Source organism: Falco punctatus (genome assembly GCF_963210335.1).
Source record: "Falco punctatus genome assembly, chromosome: Z".
NCBI lineage: Eukaryota > Metazoa > Chordata > Aves > Falconiformes > Falconidae > Falco > Falco punctatus.
In genome coordinates this window covers 47,863,052-47,883,031 of record NC_137586.1, presented here as the reverse complement: position 1 = coordinate 47,883,031, position 19,980 = coordinate 47,863,052, and the positions used below count along the sequence as shown (strand labels likewise).

The following is a 19,980-nucleotide window of genomic DNA, read 5'->3' as shown; positions in this document are numbered from 1 at the left end:
CAAAAAAAAGTCTGCTAGAAGATTTTCTAGCGTGAAAGTTTAGGATCTCGTGTGCTTCAGTGATAAATATGGATGACAAAAATGGAGAAGCACATGGAAATGTGAAGGTTGTATGCTGCCAACCAGCAGATGACTACTGCTCCAGGCCTAACCCCCAGATTAATTGACCCTGCATAACACCTGGTGAGATCAAAATAGCCTTTCTCATGAGTCCTCAGGAACTGTGAATTTCTTCCTTACATAAAACAATTAAGAATCCGGAGAGGAATGTGAACATCCTACAGCAGCTGAACAGACAGGATATCCCAACGCAGGTGTAGCACAAGGCAGGGAGAAGGGGATGTAACAAATACAGTTTACATTCTTCATCCTCCTTCACCTTGCCTAGTAAAAGACGAAACCTGTTTCTGTTACCCTCAGATAGGGATTCAGGTTTGACTTCTGCTGCTGGATCGTGGCATTACTGTTCCATACAGAAAGCACAGGCAATGGACAGGTAGGACTGGTCCCCCCTCTCTTCCCCACCTGCCACCCTGCTCTTAGTTTGAGCTGCCATTGGGCCTACAGCAACAGATGCCAGCCTGAAGGCAACTGGCCAAGCTAACATCAATTCCAGGCTAATACGTGTTCCCCCTTTCCCCATTCCATCCCAGCCAGGAGCAGCTGCAGCTGGCTGTGTCTCTTGCTAGCTTGCGTAACTCTCAAACACCCACTCCCTTACTATTTTAAGTGGAGGAGACCCTCCCATGTTCCACTTCAGTAATCACCCCGGCTTTATCCAGCATGGTAATTACACCACTCTTCTGAAAGCCACAGGAATACTTCTGGACCCTGCAAAAACATGCTAAGTGCAGTTGGGGTGTAGCAACAAATTATCTGTCAACAAGTACAGTTTGTCAACAAATACAGCTGGGAATACACCATGGCATATCCAGACTGCACTTGATGGCCCCATCAAGTTCTTTCCTTTAAGGTCTAACAGACTGAATACTTCTAGCATATCATTTTATATTGCATATTGTGTTTTGGCATCTGGCCATCAGATAAAAGAGTCCTAGGACAAGACTGAAAATACGTCAAACTAGTAGTCTTCTGCGACGAGCGAGGGGAAGCAAGCAGCCGACTCAATGTGAGTGATAAAGCAAGCTTCGATTTATTACGGCGCGATTATGTCTTATATACAGTTCCAGTTAATTATGCCTACAAGTCATCTGCTAATTGGCTAAGCTCTAAAGGGTTACATTTTCATACGTCCTCCTACTTGCGGTTTCTGCGGATAGCTAGCTACATGTATTTTTTTCTCTCTTGTCTACGCGAATTCCTCAAAGTTATTTACAACATTAGGCACAAGGTCAGTGCTTTTCTCAGCTTCCTTGTTAGCATGCCTCAGCACAGCTGCAAGGCCTGCTTCAGCTAACTTACGCTAACTTTGTTTCACAAAGATCTTTAAGGGAGTCATGGCCGTGATCACACAGCCATTCTGCAACATTTCCCCCTTTTTCTCTTTGCGCAAGCAAAACTTGTGCAGTTACACGCTCGAGTAATTTTCGAATACAAGAGAGAGCACAGCTTAAACATACGAGTGCAATGCTAACAATTATTACTATAAGCAACACACTTTACAACAGCCCTTTTAAACTACCAGAAGACCGCCCTAATAATAGAGCACCATAACTTTGTCCATTAATTATCAGAGGTCCTCGGACACGAGTTGCAATTTTTTGTGTTCGGTTGTCAATTAATGTTGTATCTACTGCTGTTGCCAGGTCCAGGCCGAGGCTCCCTCGGGTGGCGGGTTGTAACACGGTGTCTGTCGATAAGAGTTGGTCATGTCTCCTGGAGGGGGTGTCGTGAAGGTGCCAGTAGTCGCGATTGGGGTCGACGCGCTGCGGCTCCTCGCGCTCGGTTTCTCGTTTCCCGTCTGCCGACAGACGTTGGTGTTGTGGGTTCCTTGCTGACAATTTTGGCACCACACTTGACGTTGTCGACATCGGTCACGGGTATGTCCTGGCTTCCCGCATCGATAGCAGAGGAAGTCTCGGCGCGTGGTGGTCACTGGCTTCGGGGGCGCGGTAGCCCCAGGGGGGCGCAGAGGCGCAAGCGCTGCAAATGCCTGACTTTGGGCTTGCACTAAATCTCTCCCTACTGCTTGGATTGCTTCCACTAGCAAGGCTTGCTGACCTACTGGCACCCGACTCATTCGCTCTAGCATTGTTTCTACAGAAGAATCTAAGGCCAGGGTTACTAAAATGCCTTTGGTGTCACTGTTACTATTCTCCAAAATACATTGGCGCAATAACGGCCCTTTCATAAAGTTAGGTGTATCTGGTGGGCTCACTGTGGAGGCCTGACTCATTCACTGTACTACGTAACTGACTTAATATTTTCCAATCAAAGCCTCCCAGGTTCCCTGTCTTTGGTTAGCGGCATTCATCTGATACGTTACAGGGAAAGCTTGTAGGGGGTTGACTTGATCAGCAATATCAAATATTCCCTAAGCAGCCGCTTCTTGTGCTATTTTTTGCCAATTAATGTGCGTAGAACGCACCAGTTTCTTTACTGTATTTTTTTTTGTTTGTTTTGGTTTTTTAGTTTGTTTGTTTTTGTTTTGTTTTGTTTTTTTTTTAGAATTTTGTATTGACTGCCCACTGCTATTTTCTTCCTCAGCAGCACTTTCGTCAAATGTGTCCCCGCCCTCTGCCCCCCCCGAGGCTACTGTGCCGGGGGGTGGGGGGGGGGGGGGGGGGTGGGGTGGAGGACACGAAGGGTCTATAGGTGGTACAGTGGGCTCTATAGGTGGTACAGAAAGCACTGTTTGTGATAAAGAGGGTATTGGAATGTGATTTTCACATAGCATAATTTTTCCTGCATTAGGATCTGCGCTTGCAAGTCGGCTTGTTACTGCCGCAGCAAGGCACTTTTCTGCTTGATATCTTTTTATACAATTAGTTACTTCACGCCATGATTTCATCAATTCTTTTTGCTGCCTTATCGTCATCTATAACTAAGACCCACAAGCAGTCCCTAAACGCACGCCACTCCTCTACTTCAAACATTTTTTCGGGGTCTGTAAAAAACCCTTTCGCTTTTCCCATAGTAATTAACCTGGCCAGATCTTTTAAAGGGCCTACTCCCCGCTTTTCTAAAAAGCATTGTAAAAGTGCTACCTCTTTTTCCATAGTGCGCTTAAAACAGTCCTTTTCCTTGATTAAGATGCAGCCTTTTCTCTGGGTAGACACTCACGGACGGCAAACCTTTCCTTGATTAGTCTTCGGTTCAAGCACGGATCGAGGTACGATGCCTGCATCAGTCGATCTTCGCTCCCTGGTCGCTGCTACCAGTGCTTCTCCGTCCTCGCTGTCCGGTGAAGAACAAGGATTGGGGGTCCCTGTTCGGGCGCCACTTGCGACGAGCGAGGGGAAGCAAGCAGCCGACTCAATGTGAGTGATAAAGCAAGCTTCGATTTATTACGGCGCGATTATGTCTTATATACAGTTCCAGTTAATTATGCCTACAAGTCATCTGCTAATTGGCTAAGCTCTAAAGGGTTACATTTTCATACGTCCTCCTACTTGCGGTTTCTGCGGATAGCTAGCTACATATATTTTTTTCTCTCTTGTCTACGCGAATTCCTCAACATTAGGCACAAGGTCAGTGTTTTTCTCAGCTTCCTTATCAGCATGCCTCAGCACAGCTGCAAGGCCTGCTTCAGCTAACTTACGCTAACTTTGTTTCACAAAGATCTTTAAGGGAGTCATGGCCGTGATCACACAGCCATTCTGCAACAGTCTTCCTTCAAAGGACAAGTGTGTCAACTCTTTTAAAACAAATCTGGTAAGCAGATTACAAACCATGGCTTGATTTGTGAGCAAGGAGCATTCTGCCTGGGTTCAGAGCGTGGAGTTGAGCCAGTCAGAAATTCCCAGGCTTGAAGTCCAACAGAACATAAATTCCTAAGAAGTAGTCTGAGCTATTAAGCTTTTGTGCAGTGCTACACAAAAAACCTGTTGTGGTGTGACACAGATTCAGGTCAGGCAGAAGAAGGTTATTTCCACAACTATAGGAGAGGAGGCAAAGAAACAGAAGTTCAGCCCTCTATAAACACTTTGACTTAACAAGTCAGTATATGGGTTTGTATACATTTACAGCAGATATAAATAGCTCTGCAAAGGGGCTTGGTAAGGCAGAGCTGCATCTGTATAAAAGGGGACTGTGTTCCAGCAGGTGTACCCACTTCTTCCTTGTAACTCAGAAACTGCAGCCATACAACCTCCACATACCTCTGTGTCCGTCTCCTCCATCTCTCACCCATGAAGCTGCTGTGTCCCTGACCCAGCGTTAAGCATAGTGAGGCCTGCTTCCACATGCCTGCTAGAAAGTTGCTTGGATTTGGACATTTGCTAAGATTCAGACAAAGCTGGTACTTACTCCCTCAACCGGAACAGAAAACCAAAGGTTTCTTCTACATCAAGCAGTTCACTTCTGTCTTTCTTCCTTGCATATGTGGGATAGTTCTGCCTTGCTCTCTGCATGTAATCTCTCTTTCTGCACCACGCACAGTAAAATCCTCCATATACTCTTGTGTGACCTTAAATGTGCAGTTCTTTAAATTTCAAAACAGATACCATTTAGAAAGGAACCATCTATTCTCTTGGAGGAGCGTGACAATGTGTCACCTTCAAATCTAAATTGAGGTACTGTTTATGTGAATACTATACTGGTGATAGGTGTTAATTAACTGTATTGGTAAAAGCAGCACTCTTCATAACCACAGACCAGCTGCAGCACAACCACAGACTAGCTGCAGTGCTGAATATGGAACCAGGGAACAGAGCGTGTATTTCAGTGCTGATAAGCAAGTCAGGAGGGGGATACCAGCGTACAATCAAGATCTCAACTCGTTCTCATTGCCTGTCCTTCAGTATTTGCTCTCTTCACCACACAGGGCTACACATGATAGCAACTTCAGGAAGTTGTAGAAAGAAGATATCTAGTCTTAGATGATGGAATTTTGCTTCAGTGATGCCAACAAGATACAGCTGCACGCCTCCAATGTATACAGACTGTACTGTGTCACAAAATGTGTATGCACTGGCATTGCATCAGCTTACCTGGAGCTCCAGAGCACCCTTCAAACATCTCAGCCTTTGAGATGGCATTCATTGTGTTATGATATATCATACTGGGAGGAGCTAGGAGCAAAGAGCTTGAGTCACAATGAAATAAAGATTAGCAGTCCCAAGGTAACATTTGAGGCTCGGAATATTGTTTTTAATCTCAGAGTAAGACATAAATACAAGCAGTAGGTGGCTGCATAAATGAAATATGACTAAAAATATCCTTTTCTATGTTTAAGCAGGCAGACTATCTGCTAAGGAAATCCTGGGCCTCAGACAGTCCTGCTAGAAACCTGGGTGCATTTTGAAACCAAACTGGAACTACTACCAATGCACAGATTCACACTAAACAGCCCTATTTCAGGACAAAACTCCCCTTACTTCAGTAAAATCATTTCCTTTGAAAACAATTTTGATCCAAGCATAGTAATACTGGTAAATTTTATGTTTGCATGGGAACTGTGCCTTCATGTTATACTAAGAAAAACACTAACCTCTAAAAAATGTTTTCTTTGATGCCCTGTACATGCACCTGGTTTATTAGAATGAGAAGTGTTGGGGAAGTTTAGCTACTGACTATGCAAAATGGCTATTTATCGTTCCAAAGATCTATTTATTTATTAACATCTTACAAATCTAAGTAGGCACATTTACTGGATCAGCATAGTACAAATACTTCCAGGACAGTACCTGTATCTATTCACAACCTGCCTGAAGGGTTTTGTTTATTTATTTATTTGAATTGTCATGGTTCACATCTAAGTTCCTACTCAGACAGTCTGAGAAGACTCCTGTGCAAAATTATTTCAACTTGTATTTGAAGTATTTCTTTGGGACTCTACCACTGTGCTTAAGTTCAGATTTTTGGATAGAAACACACTTTCCGTAACAACTTCTTCAGCTGACAATCACAGCATTTCCTAACACTTGAGTCATTAATTGTATTGAATTTATTCTAGGGAAATTTAAATTAAATTGAGGTGGAAGGCTTAAATATATCTGTTTGGATGTGAACATCTGTATGTTCATCTTCGTGAAAACTGACACTAGAAAATTCAGGGTTGCCCATTTATTAATATTGCCTACACAGGCAACACATAATAGCTAGAGCTGACTCTTACCAGTGTCTGGTCTTAACAAATAATTCAACTGTACAAAAAGCAAAATCACGTTGTGCATAGGGTGGAAATGGTATGAAAAGGAAAATGCTGTCATGTATGTATCAACTGTTAGTTGTTTTCTGAAGAACACCTTCTGGCAGTCCACTTATTCCTTTTACTGCAAAAAGAGCTACTGGTATTTCATTTTGTACGTACTTTCAGTTGAGATGCAAAGCAAGTGATTAAGTTTATAATAAAAATCCATATTCAAGAAATCATTACAGCACTTGAAGAAATTTCCAAGTATCCACTTTAGATCTTTATTCTTCAGCCCAGATCTCAAAATTATACAGTTTAGGTGCGACAAAACTTCATTAAATTCTATTTTTCTATTCCCAGAGAACATAAAGGAGTTTTGATAACCACAGCTCTTTTCTGTGTATTTATCATGGTCTCATCACATTCTGGCATAAGACGCAGTTTTCTTCCCAGAGCTCCCAAAGGGAATCTTATAGGTAACAGTGCATTTTTAAGTGCATTCCGGCTACTCAAGCTTTTAGTGGCTAGATCCAATGACAGACTATTACTATTGCCTTACCGGCTAAATGTAGCACAAATAAGAATGACCTGAAATTCTGTAACTAGATCAATGAACTGCTTTTTACTCCGTAAGACACAGAAAAGATGACAGTATTACTATTTCATCCACAGATGGATAATGAGCAGTTGTTAGAACTTAAATACACAGGGAAGCTTAACTTTTATTTGGTGATCATAAGGAAAGGACTGAAATATACTTTTCATGGATGCATGTGCGATACTAGTTTTAAAGATGTTAGACCAACTGAGCAGTTCTGCCTGGTTTGTGTTCTTCCACAAGCCAATTAGCAGCAGCAGTGGGGCAAGAGGGGTGTTGCCAAATAGCATTCAAATGACAGTAGACAGCCGATGGCAATTTTTTAAAGATAGTTTTGGTTTAGAGCCCTTTTCTGCAAACCACATAAGCACATGTTTAAATTCCAGTGGCCATTGAAGTGACATGAAAGCAAACTTAAGTTGACCCCAAATCCCTTCATTTTAAGTTATTTAATTTTCTCTGGTTTGAGGGTCTCAAAACTGCATAGGGAACTGTCCACAGAGAATGTAATTTTGTATCTATTTTTTAGTAGTGTCAGATGGTGATTTTGATATTTTAACCAATACTATTGACAAGAATGACACTGCAAGAGAAAAATGAGACAGAAATATGAATTATTTTGGTGCAGCACAGATAATTTGCTCATTAGAAGACAAACAAACAGAAATTATACCTCGGAGTAAGCCAAGAGTTTGGCACCTGCAACAGAAAAATATTCCTGCAGTAAAGATTATTCATTAAGCAGACATCTTTGGTGATTAAGACTGAAAGACTTGCAGTAATCCTAACTCAGAAAGAATCAAAAATGATGAATAATTAAAAATTAATCTATTTCTATAATGCCAACAGAGAGAAGGTGCTTAAGGGTTTGTATTTAAGAGACCAACAATGAAAACTATTATCCTTGAAATTTTTGCACCTTAGGCATATAGAACTATTCTACCTTTTAAAACACATAGCATGGATAAGTAATCTTGCCTTTAAAAGTTCTAATAAAAGCATTTTATTTATTTAACAATTTTGGATGGGAATAGAACTATTAAAGTTTGAAAACAGCAGCTCTCCAGGAGGGAGAAGGAATGCCTAGTGGGTAGCAAGGCTCTACATAATGGAGAGTTACAGAAGTAAAAGATTAACAGATGATGTTGGTTACATTTTTGGTGATAATATTTATTTCATGTCTGAATCTGCCACTGTGCTTTGCCTCTTCACAAATTATATGTTCAGTGGTCACAGGAGAGTCTGCAGCATTCATCTACCGGTAGTCATCCTCACAAATCAGAGTATGGATCAATTCACAAAGTATCAACTTACAATCCTTGCCATTTTTCCCTGCAAAATAATTCTCCACAAATTCTAACAAAAAAAAAAAAAAATCAACTCTGTAGGTTCTTAAGCAGTCTTAACATACAGTGCTCCATAAATCATTTACTAATAACAAGTAGTATCTTGTCCAATGGAATAAGGAAGGACACTCCTCTTAATCTTAGATGGTTTTTAATTGATTCCTTTATGAGTGTGCAGCACCTATCAATATCACTATGCTACTGTCTTGTTATATTAAAAAAAAACCAAAACGTTTTTCCTCCTTGTTCAGAAAAAAAGTATTAGTATTCATTAATATTCAAGGTAACTGACTAAAGATGAAGGATAGAAAGTTGCTAATGAATTTAAGATATTTAAGAAAGCTAAAGGGACAATTATGTAAACTCAACTACCAGTATGCTGGCAAGTTTCATTCCCAATGGATATTCATTCACAGTAATAACAAACCTTATGGTTGTCCCACTAAGATCTGCTCCTTTAATTTCACAAGGTGCTGCTGATAAGCAAATACTTTCCACTACCCTGTACTTCATCTATGTCAAACATACACTGTTTTAGCACTAAACAGCAAAACAAAATTTTTGAGCTTCCAAACGCTGTGCAAAACCAACAGCCCTTAACTGAAGTCAAACCATGTATTTTGTATAGCATACATCTTTGCTCCATCATTATGAACTTCCTAGCTGAATTTTAATTTGATTCTGTGTGTCAATTATTCAAAGGACCTTCAAAGGATATTCAAAATACTGAGTTCTTCCACATACATATATATAGACATACAATGGTCCAAGCTATCTTGGCCTAAATGATGCCTGGAATGTGGTAATAGGTCACAGTGGGTGCTTTTCCTATATAATTTATTCCACACTCAGGTAATATTTTTTGCGAAAACTTTTGAAAGCACTTTTATTATTCTTTTCTCATCTTCCATTTCAAATACATTTGCCATTAGCCAGGCCCAGAACAGCAGGCAATGCCTACACATCCCTTGCACAGAAAATTCACTAGGGAGCTTAGTACTCATTGCAAAAAAACTGATCATTTATATGATTAGATGGTGAAGATCAGAAATTCTCTGCATTGTCCCCAGATGTCATTTTAAGACCAGCTATAAGATGCTCTGACTTGCAACTCTGCTGAACACTTCCTAGGTCTAATATTTTTCTTTTTGAAATCAGTTTTTTTGGAGTACTTGCTTTTTGACATACTGTGAGGAGTATGTGACTTCTTTTACACATATTCCCCACTCTGGCCCCCCACACACACTCTGTTCAGGGAAAAAAAATTTCCCCCCTATTACAAAAGAATGACACAGTTGTGTTATTAAATAATAAAATTATCCATACACACTAATTTCAGGCCTTCCTTGCTGAGTTATCTCACGGTCAGGCAAAGGTTCCTCAACAAATGAGATGATTGTGGATGGGGACAGTAAGCCAGTGACTTCAGAAGGGACACAGCAATCAGCAGAAGGCGGCTGAAGTGGAATCCCTTCAAGCACAGGCATGCAAAGAAGTGCCTGCGGAACAGCCATGTTCTGCTGTTTTGGGAAATCAGCATGCTTGGGTGCCTTACTGAAGTGTCTCTACACTAACACACCCAGCACAGGAGACAGGCCCGGGGAGTCAGAAGTCTGTGTGCAATGACAGGGCTGTGACCTCCTGGGGTTCACAAAGACAGTGGGACAGCTCACCCGACTGGAGTACCACAATGGGTGGATACAGGCTCTTCAGCAAGCATGGGCTGTGAAGGCAAGGAGGGGGTTTTGCTATTCACAAGCAAGCAGAACAACTGGAGTGCACGACGCTCTGCCTCAGGGCTGCTCAGGAGCCAGTCAAAAGTCTACAGGCCACAATTAGCAGGCAGAACCACACAAGTACTCCTGTAGCACATACTGTATGATCAACCTTCTGATATCTGTGACCCCTGAGAGGAAAGGAAGCAAGGAAGAATTAATCTCAGAAGAGGACCACTAGAGCAGGAAATACTTAACCAACTTGAACATATGTAAGTCCATGGGGCTTGATGGGTTGCACCCATGAGTGCTGAGGGAGCTGGCTGATGTCATTGTCAGGTTGCGTCCGTTGTGAGAGGTTCCTAAGGCTTGGAAAAAGCAAATGCCACTCCCACCTGGCTGAACAGATGAAGCTCAGAGGGTTGTGATCAGCAGCACACAGCCCAGTTGCAGGCAAGTCACCATCTTCAGGAAAACACTATTAACATTAGAACCGGGAGGAAGCGTCAACATAGCAAGAGAACTGTAAAGTTAACGTGTATCAGTTTTAACTGTATCTTTATTGGGCAAGACTTGTAATACTTGAGTATTCTGGACTTGAAGCATTAGTGATGCGAAGTGCTAGTAACTGGACAAGTAACAATTATGCTGAAGTCTTTAAATTCTAATCAACAAACTCTTGGCTTGCACAGGAAGCGTTTCTTTAGCTCACCAGCTGCATGCATGTTTGGCTGGGCCCCAGTCGTGAAGATTGGCTATCAAATCTAAATGCAACAGCTGATGGAGAATACAAGCACATCAGACTCTACTTTAGATGTAACATGAGCACTCATTGTAGAGAGTTCGTATAATTTTTTGTTTACTTCTACGCACTTGGCAAAAGGAGGAAATGGGAAATGCTTTCTTCTTAGACTTGACATGATGCTAACTTGGGAGATAACAACCTAGTATACGATGCCAAGATTAAGAATTGAGGAGTAAGGAAAACTCAGCAGAACTTAAGTATATCCCACACAAAGTAAAATACAAATGAAGAAAAGTATTTATTCAGTACTGACAAACAAATGTGTCCTATTTAAAAATCATGACATTTTCTGATTAGCTGAAGACAGATAAGGAAGACACATTAGACACATATACTTCATAAAGTTATTTATTAAAGCAAACAGTTTCCTTTTCTTAATAAAATGTGCTAATCACCACAAAAAACTGTCTAAAAAATGTTTGTGCATATATATAATTGTTACTGTACAGATTTTGCAAAGTGTCTGCATAGATTTCACAGTGCTCCATTATTACTGTCTAAAATAGCCTATCCTCCTGAAGTTCTTCAGCATTATCAGGAATGCTTTGGTTCATATTGAATAAGGTACCTAGAACAATACAATAAATAAAACAATTGCATTTTTGACTTCTGGAACAGCTAATCTTCAAACTGAAAACAAGATTTGTTTACAAGCAAAGAAACAAGCCTTACCCTTCCAGTTCTGAACAAGGCAACAACCTTTTCAAAGTTCTACAGGGTTTTCCATGATACCTTGTCTTACTTTCATCTGCCAACTTTTTAGCTAGAAAAATTCTGAAAGATATCTGCACCCTCAAGCCAGTTCCGAAAACAGGATAGCCCTTTGTCTCTGATCTGTTTTCTTCCCTTGTCAGTAATGACTTCTCCAGTTTGTTTCACAATCACCAGTTTAGGAATTGCTGTTATGTTGTATTTCTTCTTCAGATCACTGAGGGGAAAAAAAATGAAAAATAAAACACAGCATTAGGGAGAATTTTAAGAAAACTCCTAGTCTCTCATCAAGGGTACTCTGGTCAGTATACATGTGAGAGCAGAAGCGATGAGTGCTTGGGCTTCCTCAGAGCTTGAGGCAGAGCACTGGCTACTGTAGGGAGATGAACACGGCTGCAGTGGAAGTTTACATGGTGAAACATCACTCAGGTAGTTCAGAGAATGGCAGCACCTTTCTGTAACTACTCGTCACTGCTGCCTGTAGTCTCCACATGAGCAGAGACTGACTCTCAGAGACTATTGAAGGGAAGCGTGAAAAAATCCAGACAGTTCACAAATAACTCTGTCTTAAAACAGCCTACTTAAAAAAACATAATTAAAATACAATTAAAAATTAAAAAGCCACACAGTGATCTTCCATGAATGAAATCAGCATGTATTCAAACAACCGATGAGTAGGTAACCAGCAGGTTCAGTGCGAATGAGAAAGTAAAACTGCAGACACAAATAAGCCAGAAAAAACAGTTTTGAGACTAAGACTTAATCACTAGCACTGTCAACAACTTTTTGGCATGAATTTTATTAATTCGCAACAGAGGTAATTAAAAGACAGTCAGTGAGCTCTGAGCTCACTGAACATCTCAACGGACATCAGATAAAACCAGATTTATTTGTTGAGAGTGCTGCTCAACAGGAGAACCCTCAAGTGTTTCCAGGAAGTACAGAATCAGTTCACTGCCCCAGCTCCAACTCAGAAAGAAATGCAGATAAAGAATGTTAGCACTAAATGTCCAAAGACTAAAGGAAAACATTTGCTGAATACAAATAAGCAGGCAGAGAAATGGGTAGACTGATGGTCACAAAGTCAGAATCACACTGCGGTGTTTCCCCACGCTTTTCAAACTAAGCTAAAGGGTAGGAGAACTACTACCCTACCTCCTACCATAACACATTATTCATAGGTCATCCTCAGCACATCCATTCATTGTACTAGATGTTCCCATTAGAGTGCCATGAATGAAACAATATAGATGCTAGTGAATTTTTAATGTTCATTTTGGAAGGCAGAAGTGAAAGAAAATATCTGCTAGACATCATCCTTACAAATTATATTGCACAATTTTAGTGGTAGGAATACAAGCTATGGTGACACACATGCTGATATCTAACTGGAAAAGTAAGGAACATAAAATCTACACCTAAGATACAAGTTGTGCAGTCTAAAAAAAACCAAATCCCTGAAAAATCGGGTTTGAGGAAGAGGTCACATGTTTCAGAAGGAATATAAGAAACAGGTTAAGAGAACTGCAACAGATCAGCTAAAAATAACAACCTACCCAAAACCAAAGGTAATCTGTTGTACGGCAAATTACCTCCCTGCATTGCCTTATATCAAAGTGAGCAGAAACTAAGCACCTTTAGAAGAATCAGAGGATAGAGACACAACAAGCAACAATGGAACTGCCAACTTCCAAAACATTAATAACATCACTCTAAAAACTTAACACACTAAATGGAAATGTAATGCCTGAGTATCATCACTGCAAGCAAGAACACCTGCTGTGTGAGGTTCAAATGACAAATAATTATGACTAAGTAGAAAAGAAGATTTGTAGATACTGTTAAAAAAATACAAGATATTAATACATAGATATTCTCTATTATTTCCTGGAAAAGTCGATGAGTCTTAAAAATACAGAAAATAAGACTTACATGAAATACTGGCCTAGACAAGGCATTCCTGAATTACATCTTTTCTTCTATATTTTTCCTCAATGTGAAGGATATTTTTAACAGGTGAAGGATATTGCTCTGCCACTACATTGGCTTAGCAACAATGCAGAAAACACTACAGAAGCAGCAATAATATAGCAACAGGTTTACTTTCTCAGTGAATTCTGAAATAAAAGCAAGCAAACAAGAAGTCCCATAGACCTTTCCAAAGTCTGCTAAAATAGGAGAAAAAACGTTTCAAAGCAAGTTCAAATAAAAGACTATCACCTTATACCACTTGTATTGACACACAAGATGGATGGAAGATGCATTTCACTGGTTCAGTGGATAATAAAATAGCTTAAGATGCCTAACACAAGTGTGGTAATCAGAGACAGAACAGTAAGAAACTGAAGGCAATTTGCTATGGAGACTGGAAATGTAACACTTTGCTTTCCTAAGGGAATGCGTATATCTTATCCATTCCAGCATGGCATCTTGTTCAGACAGCTTCTGGGCTGAAGGTTGCTTGCATCAAACCAGACTGAAGCATGCAGATTTTTGTTTGCATTCATGTGCAACTTGTAAAATGAACGGACCTGCAGAAGCCTCAGGAACAGTTCTGCAGACAATGCTTCTTAATCACTATGTATGTGTGTACAGGTGCAAACAAAAAACTTTTAAGATCATTCTGTCATGTAGGGATCTCAAATCCTGTGGCTCACGCACACAAACTATGAAATCATGTATGAAACATCACATGCCACGAAGGCAAACTCAATTTCTCACAGTAAAACACAGAGATGTAACTAATGACATTCTTAAAATACCAGTTGCCTAGCTACTCCCAGGTAAGTCTAACAGTACATACAGTGTCTTACCAACTAGAAAAATCTAAGACCCAAATAGACAAAGCAGAAGAGGAAGCTATGATAAAAGATAGCTAGGGAAGACTGAATGACTAACCTTTCAACAGACACAAGGAATCTTTTAGCCAAATCCTTTGAGGTATCAGACCTTGGCCATGCAGGTCAGAATATGGGAGGGCAACCTTCACTTGCATATGAAATACCAAAAAGATGAAATTAAGATTGAGGCAAACTGGAAGTCATTGCATCTGTTAGGTCTTTCGATTTTCATGAGAAGGCTGGATCAAAGTTTGTGAGAGCACAGATTTTATATTACCAGGTAGGACAGGCATTGGCTAGGATGGAGTTAATTTTCATCATAGCAGCTTGCATGGTGTTGTGGTTTAGGTTTGCTACCAAAACAGTGTTGGTAACACATCGATCTTTTAGCTGTTGCTGACCAATGCTTACCCAGCACAAGGATGTTTTCTGCTTCTCACCCCACACCACCAGAGGAAGCACAAGCAGCTGAGAGGGGGCACAGCTGATCTCAACTGAGGAAAGGAATATTCCGTACCATATCACATCATGCTCTGCAATAAAAGCTGAAGAAAGGAGGAGGAATGGTCCAACCTTTGGAGTCGCGGCATTTGTCCTCCCAAGCAACTGTTGTCCATGACAAAGTTCTGCTGTCCTGGAAATTGCTGAATACCTGGCAGCTGGGTGGGGCTTGGCTGCCTTCCAGGACTAACTCATAACACAGGGATTTTATACAACAGTTTAAAATCTATACATAAGAGCATTTTTGAGACATAGAAAACACAGGGCAAAGTTAATATCATATTGAGAACATAAATGATAATTTTATACACATGGGTATTGTGATACCTGGCAATATTTGAATTTTAACAGCTTTCACTTGAAAGTGATGGACACCCTGCTAATCTGCTTCTAGCAGTATACCCTGTACTGCACAGCTGTACGTCTATTTGCTTTTAGCTGTGAACTTCTGCATTACTGTTAGGCACATAGACAAGCACATCATATGGACAATTTTGAAGTGTCTGTTCAGATTTTGGAACAGCAGCCTAAAAAGACTAAGAACACGCAATAGCTCTTAACTGCTCAGATACCTTCACTCTTCTGCTGCCTTCCTTATTTATGCCCCCCATCCCTGTAGGTGCCAATCCACCCTCACACCTAAAACCTCCTAATATAAAATGTAAGCATACCCCTTTCATTTTCCTTTTTCAGGAATTCTTTGTGATCCTAACTTTCACTGAGGTGTACAGGACATGGACTCAGTAAATCTGCCTATCTGGCAGCCTGCAAGAGCTACTAGCATATGCTGGGCACCACACAAAGAATTTCACAGTATATGCCCTTCACAGCAGGGCTCAGTATAAACACAGGAGTATGTCTTTGTGTATCATAACTGTCCTGGTTTCAGCTGGGATAACAATTAATTTTCTTCTCAGTAGCTGGTGCAGTGCTGTGGTTTGGATTTGGTGTGAGAGCAATGCTGATGGCACATGGATGGTTCTGGTTGTTGCTGGGTCATGTTTATACTGAGTCAAGACTTTTCAGTTTCTCAGGCTCTGCCAGTGAGAGGGCTGGAGGGGCAGGAAAATGAGAGGGGACACAGCCAGGACAGGTGACCCAAGCTAGCCAAAGGGACATTCCATGACACTGAACATCATGCTGGGTATATAAGCTGGGAGAAGGAAGCAGGGGACACCTTCGGCATTATGGCATTTGTATTCCCAAGTAACGTTTACATGTGCTGGAGCCCTGCTTCTCTGGACATGGCTGAACACCAGCCTGCCGATGGGGAGTAGTGAATTTATTCCTTGTTCTGCTTTGCTTGCATGCACAGCTTTTGCTTTACCTAAAACTGTCTTTATCTCAGCCCTCGAGTTTTCTCACTGTTACTCTTCTGATTCTCTCCCCCACATCTCACTGTGGGGGGAGTGAGTAAGCAGCTGCATGGTGCTTAAGTCAATGGCCAGGGTTAAACCACAATCATTAAAAAATCAATTCCCACTTAGTAGCATTTGTTGACAGGTTGTGTCCCACCCCTGCCCATCCCTGTTATTCCTCTCTACTATTCCCTTTCTCCTCCTAGTGCTCACTTCCTACTAGAGTGTCTTCACACACCCCTGCAAGGATCAAAAGCCTGTCTCAGGCGGCAAAAAACCAAACCAAACCAAAAAAAAAATCGTTACAGTCAAGGCATCAGAGCAGTATTTCCTCTTAGTCATGCCACAAACTACATCAAGTTATGGTATAGTCCCGCCTCAGGGAAATAGTCAGGACTGACAGCATAGAACAGTCTTGCAACCCTGCTCAGAATTCATTATTTTGCTTCTCTTCAGGTATGTGCAAGGCTATTTCTTATTAAAACAAAATTCGCCCCCAAGAAACTCAGTGCTACCACGTGTGAAATGTGTTTCCGATTGCAGATTTAAAATTGGCTCTATTGCACCTAGAAGAGACTTCATTTTATGCTGCAATTATGTATCTTAAACACTGAAGGCACCAGCTAGAGTATTTTAACTTCACCAAAGATATTGAAATGCCTTCTTTACACAGTCCACAAAAGAGCAACCAATTTCAATTATTTACAATGGAACTTTAAAAATATTATTGAATAATAAGTGTTAACAAATATGTGAACGTTAACAAATATTAATAATCAAATTATTACTTGTTGTTAGTAGATTTAAAAATTGTATTCTTACTTAGAACTAGTATCTAGCCAGAATTATAGTTTGGTTTAGTGAACACACACCCATCTGCTCTAAGTCTACAATGATTCAGTAGTACCCCTGAAGCCAAACTACCAGTTAATTCAGCTTAAGCACTGTGAACATCTTCACACAGCCCTTTACAGTTACATGCAAGAAGCACAACTTCAAAAACATTGTCATGCAAAAACATGCACTTCATTCTCCAATAAGCCACTTCAAATGCTATGATCTCGCAGCTGTGACCTGACAAGCCACGTTTTTCTACAGGAATCTGAAGGGTGTTATGGACTGCCAGAGAAAAGCCAATTAAACTGTCTCTGTACCTCCATTCCACATGACCTGGGCAAGAACAGAAATAGACCCCTAATCCACAAAGGCTGAAGCTGTAAGCGCATTCCCATGGTCTATGCCGAGCAGCTTGCTGGATGCAGCAACTTCAAGTGCTACATTTCTGTCAGGGAATTTGCCTGAATTCTATTAGGACTAGTAAATACCAAATACAGCTACTGCCTGGGGAGCCTTTGGATAACTATGGAAAACAGCATTGCTATTTCAATCTGTTTTCAAGTCAATGGAAACTTCCATTAAAAAGGTCTAACATTAATTGGTTGCTGACATCCAGGAGTGGGTGAAGGAAGAATGAAAGAGTTCCTGGCTTCACGATGTTAGCTCTTGAGGTTGCCAAAGTGCAATGACAAAACACGATTAGTAAACCTGTTCCGCACTAAGTAGCTAGGGTGTTACGCAGCTCTATCCTGGGTAGCAGACAGGGATGGATCTGAAGTTAAATGAATGCTAGGTATGAGAAACTCTAGAATAGAGTTCTTTGTCAGGAAAATAAATCTTCTTGTGAGTTTACCCAGTCTACATTTAAAAGTCACACTAACCCCTTGACTTTGATGACAACTGTAACAATGTTTTCCACAATCTACTTCTACATTATTTAAACGGGGGGGGTGGGGGGAGGGGTGGGGGTGGGGAGCGGGGGGGGGGAAATCCCTTTACCAGTATTTACAGGTATTTTAAGTGTCCAGTTACAGGCATTTCAGTGGCCCTAAATATCTTACCTGTGTCCCTGTAATCCAAATCTATACTTCCGGGTATGAGCTAAATTGTATTTCTGACAGTTGTCCAAATGAGCCTGCACTCTTGACTAAGGTCATCGAAACTGTTCTTGGTAGTATCCTTCACACTGTTATTTATACATGGTCGCACTCTTTCCTTTTGCTGTTTTGCTGAGCAAGCTCCCTACAGGAATGCCCCTGTAGAAACCTATCAGCACAATAATTTTACACCCCAGTTACCATGTGCATTTGCCACAGCTAAACTCCAGCTGTTACTACATTTCTTTTTCACCTTACCTGCATCTCTCTGAAATTCTTCATAATTTGCTCTGCTGTCCTCTACGTTGTTCAGCTATGAGTTTTACTGCTTCTTCATTTGCCTTTTTTTCCCCCAGAGCATTAATAAGCTAGACAACCCAGAGCAACCTTAATAACAACTATTGCCGAAAAACAATTGCTTGATCCTCATTTGCCATTAGTTGATTTTTGACTCATTTTTCTAATACTCGGAGTCTTTATTAGCACTTCTTCAAAGACCTTTTCAATCCTACATTAAGTCCGGAACACTAGTTTTCCTTCATCGCCTTGTTTACGGGTGTAACAAGCCGGAGCCAGGTTACTTCTGTGAAGAAAGTGCGGCCAGCTCCATGCCAGCCCGGGCACACGGGCAGCCGGTGCTGTCGGGGGCTCCGCGGCCACACGGCGCTGCCGCCCAGCCACCCGTACCCCTGCCCGCCCCGCCCTGCGGCAGGGACCCCGGCGGGGGGCAGGGGACCCCGGAGGGGGGGCGGGGGCAGGGGACCCCGGCCGGGGGCCGTGGGGTGGGTTGGGGGGCGCCGGTACTTACTGCTTGTAGGGGTCGTGATAGGGCAGCGCCAGCCAGTCGCCGTGCATGGCGTGCATGTAGCCCGCCATCTCCTCGGCGCTGTGGTCGGAGGAGATGAAGACGACCTCGAAGGGGGCGGGGGGCTGGGTCTCCTCCAGCAACTCCGTGTAGAAGTCGCAGAGGACGGGGGTGAAGTCGCGGCACGGCGAGCACCAGCCGGCCGAGAAGTACAAGCCCACGACCTTGTTCTGCAGGGCCTCCTCGGGGTCCACGCTGCGGCCGTCCTTGCTGATCAGGAGCCGCCCGCTGAACACATCCACCATGCTGGCGCCGGCCCGGCCCCGCGGGGTGCGGCGGGGCTCGGCGGGGCGCAGGGCGGCACCGGGGGCTGCGAGCCGGGGCGGCCCCGGCACCTCCGGGCTGAGCGCGCCCCCTCCGCCCGCCGCCGCCCTCACACCCGCCCGGCTCCGCCCGCCGCCCACTGACAGCGGCGCTCGCCCACGGCCACGGCCTCCGGACGTGGGTCCCCGCCCCGGTGCCGTCGGGTAACGGACCCAAAGGCCGGCGCGGCGCCCGACCCCCCGCCGGAGCCGGGCGGATTCCCTGGAGGCGCCGGCGGCCGCGGGGGCAGCGGTGCGGGCGGTGCTGGCGGCCGGGACGGTGATCACGGGCCCCCAGCGCCGCCCCGGCCCCGCCGCAGCGCGCCCCGCGGCCGAGCGGAACGTCCGCGGGGGTCCCGCCCTGCGCCCCGGCCCCGCCAGGCGGGGGGCGGCTGCACGCTTGGCCAGCCGCGGCCCCGAGCTCTTCGTTGGTCGGACGTGCAGGACATACACCGCATCTTTGTCTAGCGTAGAAAATCACTGCATCTTGGTCATAAAAGGGGCGGGCTGTTCCCTGTCCATCAGAGGAGGAATTCCCATTTTATTCCAGTGCATTTATTATGTGTTTGGGTTGAAAAATGCTTTTTTTTTTTTTTCCTCCAGCTGATACCAAGTTAGAAACTAATACAAACAGCACTGTATGACAAACATACCATCTCTCTTCTGCTTAAAGCAACCTGCAAAAAGGAAATGAAAGATGATTTGGTAGTGGGAGACTGAAATTATGGTTTGCAGAAAGGGTCATGATA

The 19,980-nt window shown here is 42.7% G+C and overlaps 1 protein-coding gene across 2 annotated transcripts; it reads right to left on the bottom strand.

Annotated features, from left to right (window-relative positions):
• Window positions 1-7,074: 7,074 nt before the first annotated feature.
• Window positions 7,075-19,700, bottom strand: NXNL2 (nucleoredoxin like 2). 2 transcript variants are annotated; one of them, XR_013924836.1, is made up of 3 exons: window positions 18,873-19,300; window positions 11,393-11,648; window positions 7,075-11,288 (listed from the first exon to the last, which is right to left on the bottom strand). XR_013924836.1 is itself a non-coding variant. In XM_080371839.1 (2 exons), the coding sequence occupies exons 1-2, from the start codon at window positions 19,172-19,174 to the stop codon at window positions 11,480-11,482; spliced, it is 471 nt and encodes a 156-aa protein (XP_080227965.1). In that variant the 5' UTR covers window positions 19,175-19,700; the 3' UTR covers window positions 7,076-11,479. The 2 variants fall into 2 exon arrangements, 1 of the variants encoding a protein (XP_080227965.1); XM_080371839.1 differs by having other exon boundaries at window positions 7,076-11,648; window positions 18,873-19,700.
• Between the last annotated feature and the right edge of the window lie 280 nt (window positions 19,701-19,980).

What these genes read in the sequence shown, in the direction of transcription:
- NXNL2 (XM_080371839.1), bottom strand. Translation starts at nt 19,174, where the DNA reads ATGGTGGATGTGTTCAGCGGGCGGCTCCTGATCAGCAAGGACGGCCGC. An exon ending in TATCACGACCCCTACAAGCA is followed by an intron (nt 11,649 to 18,872) that starts GTAAGTACCGGC and finishes TTTTCCCCTCAG; the next exon opens with TGATCTGAAGAAGAAATACA.